This window comes from Lagenorhynchus albirostris, chromosome 7 (genome assembly GCF_949774975.1).
Source record: "Lagenorhynchus albirostris chromosome 7, mLagAlb1.1, whole genome shotgun sequence".
Lineage (NCBI taxonomy): Eukaryota > Metazoa > Chordata > Mammalia > Artiodactyla > Delphinidae > Lagenorhynchus > Lagenorhynchus albirostris.
Window position 1 is genome coordinate 103,641,013 of NC_083101.1, and position 9,038 is coordinate 103,650,050.

General features: G+C 51.6%; 1 protein-coding gene across 4 annotated transcripts; it reads right to left on the minus strand.

The window, feature by feature from the left end:
- Nucleotides 1-1,849: 1,849 nt before the first annotated feature.
- Nucleotides 1,850-8,636, minus strand: STMN4 (stathmin 4). Of its 4 annotated transcripts, XM_060153596.1 has the most exons (6): nucleotides 8,555-8,636; nucleotides 7,325-7,420; nucleotides 6,592-6,672; nucleotides 5,958-6,166; nucleotides 4,951-5,142; nucleotides 1,850-1,909 (listed from the first exon to the last, which is right to left on the minus strand). In XM_060153596.1, exons 1-6 carry the CDS (start codon nucleotides 8,565-8,567, stop codon nucleotides 1,850-1,852), a joined length of 651 nt encoding a protein of 216 aa, XP_060009579.1. In that variant the 5' UTR covers nucleotides 8,568-8,636. The 4 variants fall into 4 exon arrangements, with proteins under 4 accessions (XP_060009579.1, XP_060009581.1, XP_060009580.1 ...); XM_060153598.1 differs by lacking the exon at nucleotides 6,592-6,672 and having other exon boundaries at nucleotides 5,958-6,163; XM_060153597.1 differs by lacking the exon at nucleotides 6,592-6,672.
- Nucleotides 8,637-9,038: the final 402 nt, after the last annotated feature.

Consider the following 9,038-nt stretch of genomic DNA (forward strand, 5'->3'; position numbering starts at 1 on the left):
ATAAAAAGTTAAAAAAATACATCTTATGCTATGACCTGGAACTTACATACAAATATAAAATTGAAATACAATTTCCATAAAACAATATCTCCATTACTGCCTGGAATCACTTTGATATGTTATTTTCTATTTCCGTTTCCATTTAAATTCTCTTCTGTTCCTATTTTTAAAAACTTAAATTTGGTTGGCACACACTAAGTTGATTTCACAATCCAATGAGTTACAACTCGCAGTCTGAGGAACACTGTCCTAAGACATATCCTAGTTCGAGAGTGTTGAGAAGCAGCACAGTGCAGGAGCTAAGAACTTGGACTCTGGAAGCAAAACACCAGAATTGACATCTTTGTTCTCTCACTTACAACCTGTGTGGCCTTGGGCAAGTTACTTAACCTTTCTAAGCCTCAGTTGTCTTGTCTGCAAAATGGGATAATAGAGTTGTTGTGAGGATTAAGTGAGTATATATATATATATATATATATATATATATATATATATATATATACTGACTCAGAAAATTGTCAGGCATCTAGTAAATGTTGCCTATGTGTTAGCTGCCACCACCATCATCATCATCATCATCATCATCTCTGATCCCTCCTGTTATCCTATTCTAAAATGAAGCTAAATTGCAGTACCACTAGTGGGGCAGAGGGGATAGCAATACCAAACGATTTATTTACAAAGCTGTACAAAACTACAGTGTGAGGGGCAGGGTGGGGAGGTGCCCTGGGATCCTGTTCACACAGGCTGCCCCCACCCCACTCCTGTTTGCAGGGATAGGAGGAGGGAGACTCCTTTCCCAGCCGTGGTTTGGCGTTCTGGATAAAGGGATGACTGCTGGATCTGAAATGATCCCCTCTGCTTTCCCCTAACAAACGTTTTATTTCCTCACTAGCTCGCTGTTTGTGACCACCTAGCATCCCACACCCCTAAAGTGAGGACTTCCTTCTTACTCTGCATCTTGGGGACCACATTAGAATGTCAGTCCATGCAAAGGGAAATTGGATTTGTTTTCTTACCAATTCAGTGCACTCAGTCCAACACGGGGCAGCCCACAAGCGGGGGATGGGGGTCGTGGGGCAGGGTGGTAAAAGGAAGGCTGGCGTGTTTCAACCCTCCTCACCCAGCACCTCAGATACTCTGATGGTCCAACTAAGGAATAAAAGGGGCATCTGGCACCTGATGGGCAGAAACCAAATTCAAGAACATTCTATCAATTACACAAAGGACAAATTCAAGAAATAAAAAACCGGAGACTTGGAGTAAATGTTTCATTATTGGTCATGATGATCAAAAGATGATGGTTAAAACACACACACACACACACACACACGCACGCACGCGCGCGCGCGCGCGCGCACACACACACACACACATTCTCAGACATCCCCCCCAGCCGCAGGACCCCACCCCCACCCCCTGCTGGCGTCTCTGGCCACGCCCTGCAGCCCTCGCTCCACCCAGGACTCCGCCCTTCAGTCGGAATTCTACCGCCTGATTTTAACTTCCCTCAAGGCGGTACCCGGATGCTCGCTGTGAGGAAAAGCTGAGGACTTGCCCTGGGCTGGGTAGCAAATGCCCACGAGTCCTCCTCTGTCTCCCTTTCCAAACCTCGCTCCTTTTCTCCCCTCTCCCACCCCATCATTGTTCCCCTGAAACAAATAGGATGGCTTCACAGGTCAATTCTTAACACGTACAAACACCAAAAGCAGAGGAAACGCCCCTGGCCACCCCCCTCCCCCCAAACCCCAGTGCTGGGAGAGCAGCCAGCGGCGGGCGAGGCTGCCTCGGGAACTGCGGAGCCGCTGGAGCTGTCCGGCCGTTCTGGAAACTTCTTTGCCTCTGGGCTTTACCGGGAGGCCTCCTCCTTCAGCTCCTTGTTTTTCCGCACCTCCTCCGCGTGCTTGTCCTGGCAAGGAAGGGAGGGAAAAGGACAGGTCACACGGGCTTCCCCAGGATAAAGGGAGGCCGAGGGGCAGGAGAGCCAAAGCAAAGAGTGTGGCCACCACTGGCCACCACAGGAAGTGACGAGCAGGGTCTGCAAAGGCGTCCTGAGAAGGGGCAGAAGGTCGCAGGTGAACGAGCCTGCTGGTGGGGCCCCTGGATGCTCGTTGACTAGACACAGCCTCCCTGGGGGAACCCACCTGGCAGGGACCACCAGTCTCCACCGCCCTTACCTGGCCGTCTGGGGGCTGCACTGATTACACTGCTTGACTTAATGGAAGGAGTAGCTCCACGTGGCTTGCGCCAGAAGAGCAGGTAGAGCCCACTGCAGGCGGCCCCTGCACACGGGCAGCTGGACTGCCCTGTGTTTCCTGTCCAGCTCCTTAGTGAGGGTTGTCTTAAGCCCCCTGACGAAAGGTGAGGGCGTGTAAAGTATAAATCGACTAAAGAACTTCTGGAAATGTCCAGCTCCACAAAGTGGCTTTTTTTGTAAGTGTGGTAAAAGAATCCTCTTGTGCGCCAGCATCATCAAACCAGATGATAGGCTCTGACTTCAAACGCCCATCAGCCGTGTGTCTTTGACCAGCTCACTTCACCCGTCAGGCTCAGTTCTCTGGTATTATAAGGGAGGGGCATGGATGGGAAGCTCTTTTACCTCTAGAATTCTGTGATTTTAGTGTTCACTTCTAGGGCTTATCTCGGTCTGCCTTACATCCCTGCTCATGGTGAAGACGTCTGGGTCCTCCTTGTGGGCAGGGAGCACGCCTTTTCCTCTTTGTATCATCTCTCAGTTCCTCATATGGTACCTTGTGCCCGGTAGGTGCTCAGTAAATCCTCTCTCTGCCAGAGCCCGGCATCCACCCAGATATCATCACATCCAGGTATGGATCCGCCTGGGGGAGACCCACTGAGGCAGCCCAGGGTCCCAGGATGTACCTTAAACTACAGATCTGACCCTGGAGAGGCCCTAGAACTTTCCACATCCCTGGGGAAAATGTGGGGAGTGGTACGTCTAGCAGTGGTTCTCAACCTTGCTGTTCGTCAGCATGACCTGAGAAGCTTGTTAAACTGAGGTCCTCAGGCACCATCCCTAGAGAGCCGGGATTGGTAGGTCTGGAGTAGGGTCCAGGTATCTGTAGTTTTAAACTTTACACCAAGTGAGTCTGGTGCGGATGGCCAGTGATTCACACAAGTACTGACAAAGAGACATCGTTATAGGTGTCCCTGGCCTGGGGCAGAGCACACACCTGTCTCTCATCCCACCTCCTGTCTTCATTGTTGGGCAAAGGTGAAGAGTGGTCAAGATTCCAGAGGAGTGATGCTCACGCAGATGTCTGCTCTGACATCTTGCTTCTTTAAGGCTTATCTCACTTCCAGAGCGCTTCCTCCAGACTGTGGACCTTCCCCATCTCTCCAGCTCAGAATCTACCTCTATTCCCAAGTGAGCTCACTGAACAGAACCCTAGGTTTCTGGACTCCCTTTCCTTGGCCTCCAGAGGCTCCCTGTCTGCCAAAAGGCCGGCAGGATGATTGTGGGCTGGTCTCCCTGAAACAAGCATTGAAAGAGCCGCCTGGGACTTCCCTGGTGGTCCAGTGGTTAAGATTCTGTGCTTCCAGTGCAGGGACTGCGGGTGATACCTGGCCGGGGAACTAAGATCCCACATGCCACATGGCATGCCCACATTTTAAAAAAAAAGAAAGAAAGAAAGAAAGAAAGCCACCTGGCCTCATATCCAAAGAACTGGGCTGTAGTCCACTGCTTAGTGGCTGTGTGACCCTGGACAAGTCATTTGACCTTCTCTAACATGGTTTCCTCATCAGTAAAATAAGGATAACACCCATCCTGCTTACCTCATTGTGAGGATAGGGGTATGATGAAATAAAAGTGTTTTGCAGTTTTTCAAATGCCGTATCATGGCTCTAGCCTCAATATTTCCCTTGGGTTTAGCCTAAGAACCCATGCCCCATCCTATCCCAATCCCTAAGTTTTTTTTTTTTCCTGCAAGAGTTTGCTCCTACCCATCCCTCAATAACTGGGGAAGCCTGAAATCAGACCCGGAACACTTCCCTCCCATGTGATACTTGATGGAGGCCTTGCTGCCCCTAGAAGGATGGAGAAAGAGAGCGGAGGACCTGCCACATGCTGGCCAGCTGCAGGGCCGACACAACATCCAAATCCCCTGTGAAGAAACCAGGTCTTTCTAGTAGCTTTGCCAAGGGCCTGAGACTCTAGGTGGTTGGGCAGAAAGGAGCGGGGACCACGCAGCTCACCATGGGACGAGGCCACCGATCGGGTCCCGGGAGTCACCGCGCAGCAGGCGGCGCCTGGAAATAAAACACAGAGCTGGAGCTCTCCCAGGAGCCGCAGGAGAAACTGGGGCAGCCTTGGGACTCAGGAAACGAGGCCAGCATGTTCTCAGCAGGACGGGCTGTTATTCCACTGACACGTGGGACCAACCCCAGTCTCTCACGTTTCTCATCTTCAGGCGACACCATTTGGTTTATTGACAAGAGGCAGAATATTGGAAAGACCAGTGACTCACTCAGTCCATATCAAGAGATTTGGAGAGGATTGTGTTTCCTGCTCAGTGGGCAACTCAGCGCATCATGCCCTTGGCTTAGAGCCAAGAGCTCAAGTCAGCATCTTTCATTAAGTCAAATCGGTCCATTCAAGGATGAAGCCAGGAATGTATAACTGCTCGTTCATCCCTACTCCCCTGCATTAGGCAGGCTTTCTCTAGAAGATAAGAGGTCTGATCTCCCTCAGACAATAAGAAATTTCAGTTGTGTAGCTGGGCAGCATGTCACCCAAGGAACTCCAAAGCTCGGTTCATTTTTCTTGCCTATGACTTCCCCAGTCATCCCTTGGAACTCTCTAAGGATCCAGCCTAACAGAATTCTTGCCTAAGGCTGCCTGCTCCCTGAAATGGTCTGCGTGTCCATTATACTTGCCGTGGAAGGAGGAACAGGTCCCAAGAGTCTCCTCTCTGATCCAAGACCACTTACCTTCTCTTGCAGCCGTTCCAACATGGCGGCAAGGTGGGCCTCCCGGTTCTCCTTGTTGGACTCCATCTTCTGAGCCAGTTTTTCCTTTGCCATCTTGATGAAGTTGTTGTTTTCCTCAATGGCTTTTTGGATCACCTCCCGCTCATGTTCTCGCTTCTCTGCCAGGTGCTTCAGAAGCTCAGCTTCCTGGTACTAGTGGAGCATGGAGGGAGAAAGAGGCCCTTGAAGGTGAGCATGCCAGGGTGTGTTTTTAGCATCATGACTTAAGAGCTCCACGCTCAGAACACACGCCTCCCTGAGCCTGGTTGCCTGGCCCATTGGCAGGAAGCAAGGACACTTCCTGGATTCTCCCACTGGACCCTTGGTCCTCTTTTTCATTCATTCACAAATATGGAGTGACCAGATACTAGGTACCAGGCACTATTCCAGCAACTTGGGAAAGAAAAAAGTCTACTAGAGACAAGAATGTATAAATAACTCTAACCCAGGCTAGCAGGCGACATACGCCTTGAGAGATAGAAAAGAAGTGCTATGGGAATTCAAGGGTGATAATTTTCAGCTTCAAATATGAAGGGAAGCTTACACAGAAATGGCATAAGAGTTGGGCCGTAAGAATCCGTAGAAAGCGAGGAAGGCACGCCAAGGGGTGAAGGTATACCATGCCATGACCTTCTTCCCCTTCCCCCAATTAAGGACCCCTTTCCTTCATTGTCTAGCCTTTCCCTAAATCCTTAGTGTTGGTCAATGTCTTACCTTGTCACGATAAGGTCACCTCTGGGAGTTATGTAATTCAGTGACTTATCCCCCTAACCAAACTCCTAGAGACCTGGAGCTTTTCCTTCTTTGTTTCCCTCAATGGTGTCTCATTCTCTGCGCGGTACCTGGAAGAGCTGCCTAAATACCTATAGGTTGGTGGTGACCTGACCCCCAGCTCAGAGCCACCACCTGCCTTCCTCAACAGCTTCCCCCTCATGCTCAGACAGAGGGGAAAAAGGGACAGCACCTACCTTCCTTCGCTCCTCAGCCGCTTCCAGTTTCTTCTGGATTTCTTCCAGCGATGGGTCTCGCCTCCGGGGGAGGGAGGCATTGAACTCGGGCACCCCATCAAAGGAGGGTGGCTTCAGGATGACTTCAAAGGACTGGCCAGAGGTACATTTGTTCAGCTCGATGACTTCCATGTCGGAAATTACACACCAGTTCAGGTCCACCGTGTCTGCTACAGAGAGCAGAAAAGGGGCTGCTCACCCCCTGAAGACCATATGGGGCCCCCCCTAAAGCATGCACACATGCACACATACATGGGAGGTCTGAGGTCCCCAAGGCAGACCAATGACCAGGGTTCTGGGTCTGTCCTAAACATGGCACCGAACGTCGCTGGGCCCTGATGGGGCTGAAGGAGTTGGTGGCCACAGGAAGGTCTCAGACTCTGCGAGCAGGGGCCCCAGGATAAGGGATTTCTAGTAATGGCTGTAGCAACTGGCTTTGCTTCTGCTTCTGACAAGGTTCCTCCGGTGGCTGAGCTCTTGCTTATATTGGCATACACTGAGGCGTTTACTTACCACCCACCTCCCATCCACTCCTCGCCCCGCTACCGATCCGATGGCTCGGCCTTCGGACACCTCTCCCCTTGCCCCGTCCTACCCTGCTCTCTTCTTTCTCTCCAGTCAGTACTGTCTCTCCGCTGGCTTTCATCTTTTCTCCTACACTCTCTCCCACACCAGCCTAAACAGAAAAAACAATCTCAGGTGACCCAAGCACTCCCACCTGTCATTTCCAGACCAAACCCATCCTTTCCTTTGAAGCCCCAGGAAGCTAGAGGTGACCTCTGCCCTGACCACCACCTCCAATCAGGACGTGGCCATTCAGTGCTCCCTGCCAGTGTCCTGGGACCTGTCACAGGGCTCAGGTGGCATAGCGATCCCAGAGCCTCCTTGGGCGGCTGAAGAGCGGAAGTCCCTTGCCACATCTGGACCTGCTCAGAGCATTCTCGACCCTTCACTGAGGAGACCTGTGGGCGGCTCATTCACACCATGACTGTCCCCCTTCTAGGCTAGGTGTCCCCGAGGGCAGACCTCCTGTCTACTCGGCCTCTGCGTCCTCCGCAGCACATGAACAAAAGCTGACATCGAGGGCATTCTGCAGAGGGTCTGACTCAGACCCCCAGCTGCTGTCTGGTCCCCCAGGCTGCAGCCCCACGCCCACCTTCGCGTGGGACTTAGACCCTCAGAATCAGCTGTGGCGTTTACTGGCTCTGGGAAAGAGAATGCAATGTAGGGGGGAGATTTTCAGGAAACTGCGGTGGAGGTGCTGGCCTCCTGGATGCAAGCTACAGGAAGCTTCCGTCTTTACTCTTCCGACTGTGACCCTCACGTACCTTCATATTTATAGGATGAATTATTCAGGGGGTCTGCCAGGAAACAGGAGCAGAACAAGGACACCAGCGGGAGTTCCTTCATCTTCTCTTTGTAGGCTGTGGAAACACCCGACAGGTGAAGAGGCGACCCCCTTCCTAGACTCAGAAGCCAGCACCCGTGCAAGTGAGGGTGCCTGAGCAGCAGGGGGGTCACCGAGCTCCGCCCAAACCCCCCAAATCCACCCCTTGGTTGGAGACCCAGCCCATGTTGCCCTGAGCAGCTCTGTTCAGGATCCCTGTGTGTGATTCGGACCCACTTCCATCCACCTGCGCCTTCCAGGGCACCCAGAGACCCCCATCTTCTCTCCAGCACATCATCTCGCTTTGTGGTACTGAACGCAAAATGCCTGCAGGTATGGACCCCAAGCACCAGTGGCCTCGCCCCCGCCGGCACTCTGGACCTCAATTTCTATGTCCCCGTACGTGCCCAGGATATTCTGTTCCTTTTGCTCCAGGACGGAGGAAACCCACACTCCATTCTCAGAGTACTTGACAGTGCTTCCCTGAAGGTAAAGAAGGCCACTGCCGTCCCTGTGGTCCTGCCTCTCCCTGGGTGACAAGGTCAGGCTGTGAGCTTTCCCTGACCATCCCAGTGCAGTGGTCAAAGCCAGTGAGGTTGGTGTCCATGAGGGCTGGAGGGGTCCCGCCACCCCCATTTGGTCTCTCAGTGTTTGGGGAGGATTTGGAAACTGCGAGGTCATGAGTTAGAGCTGATAACTGTTGGTTTTTTTTTTTTTGCCACGTCGCACAGCTTGTGGGATCTTAGTTTCCTGGCTAGGGATCGAACCCAGGCCCTCAGCAGTGCAAGCGCCGAGTCTTAGCCACCGGACCACCAGGGAATCCTCTAGAGTTGATTTGTTGGGTCCAGTCCAACCCACCTCCTCTGGGCCCCTCCCCCATCCCTACTGCCCTGAACTCTCCCCTGATTTCCTTTTACAAATTAAAAACAGGATTAACTGCAAAAATAATACATGGGCATTGTAAAGACTTTTTAAAAACAAGTGCAGATGAGTAAAAGGAAGAAGAGCTCAGCTGTGATCCCACCCCTCATCCAGAGATAACCTCTTTTAACCCTTAGGTGTATTTCCTGTCAGCCTTTTATCTCTTCTATGCACATATAAGTACATCTATGCGTGTACAGAAATACCCTATGCTGTAGTGCCCCATTACGTAAACGGTTTTTGTACCTACCCGCGAGGGTCATGTTTTCTGGAATGTGAGAGGTGAGTCCTAGTGAAAGTCAGGGTAGGTCTGCCACCAGCTCAGGACGCTGTCACAAATCCGAAAAGCAGATTGTTTTAGCTGACAGGTTATTCGCATAAGGAAGGTCTTTACACAACTGGGGAGGAAATCCCAGGAGGTAAGTCATCTGCCCCACCTCCAGGCTGACTCTCCCTTCCCCAAACACTGACGCCCCTCTTCCACGTCACTCAGTCAAGTTCAGTTTCCAAGCACTGAACTTGGAAAATTTCATAATTGAGAAGTTTATCATTTCATAATTGGTTTCCCAATCGCAAGACCCCCTGAGACTCAAACATGGGTTTCCCCAAACTGAACGTATCAATGGAGGTTGATCTGTCTCCCTGTGCAGCTCAGTGGCCTGGTCCGAAGGAAAGGTTAAGGTGAGAAACAAACCCTAAGTCAGAATCGCCTGGGAGGTATTTGCAAGATAACT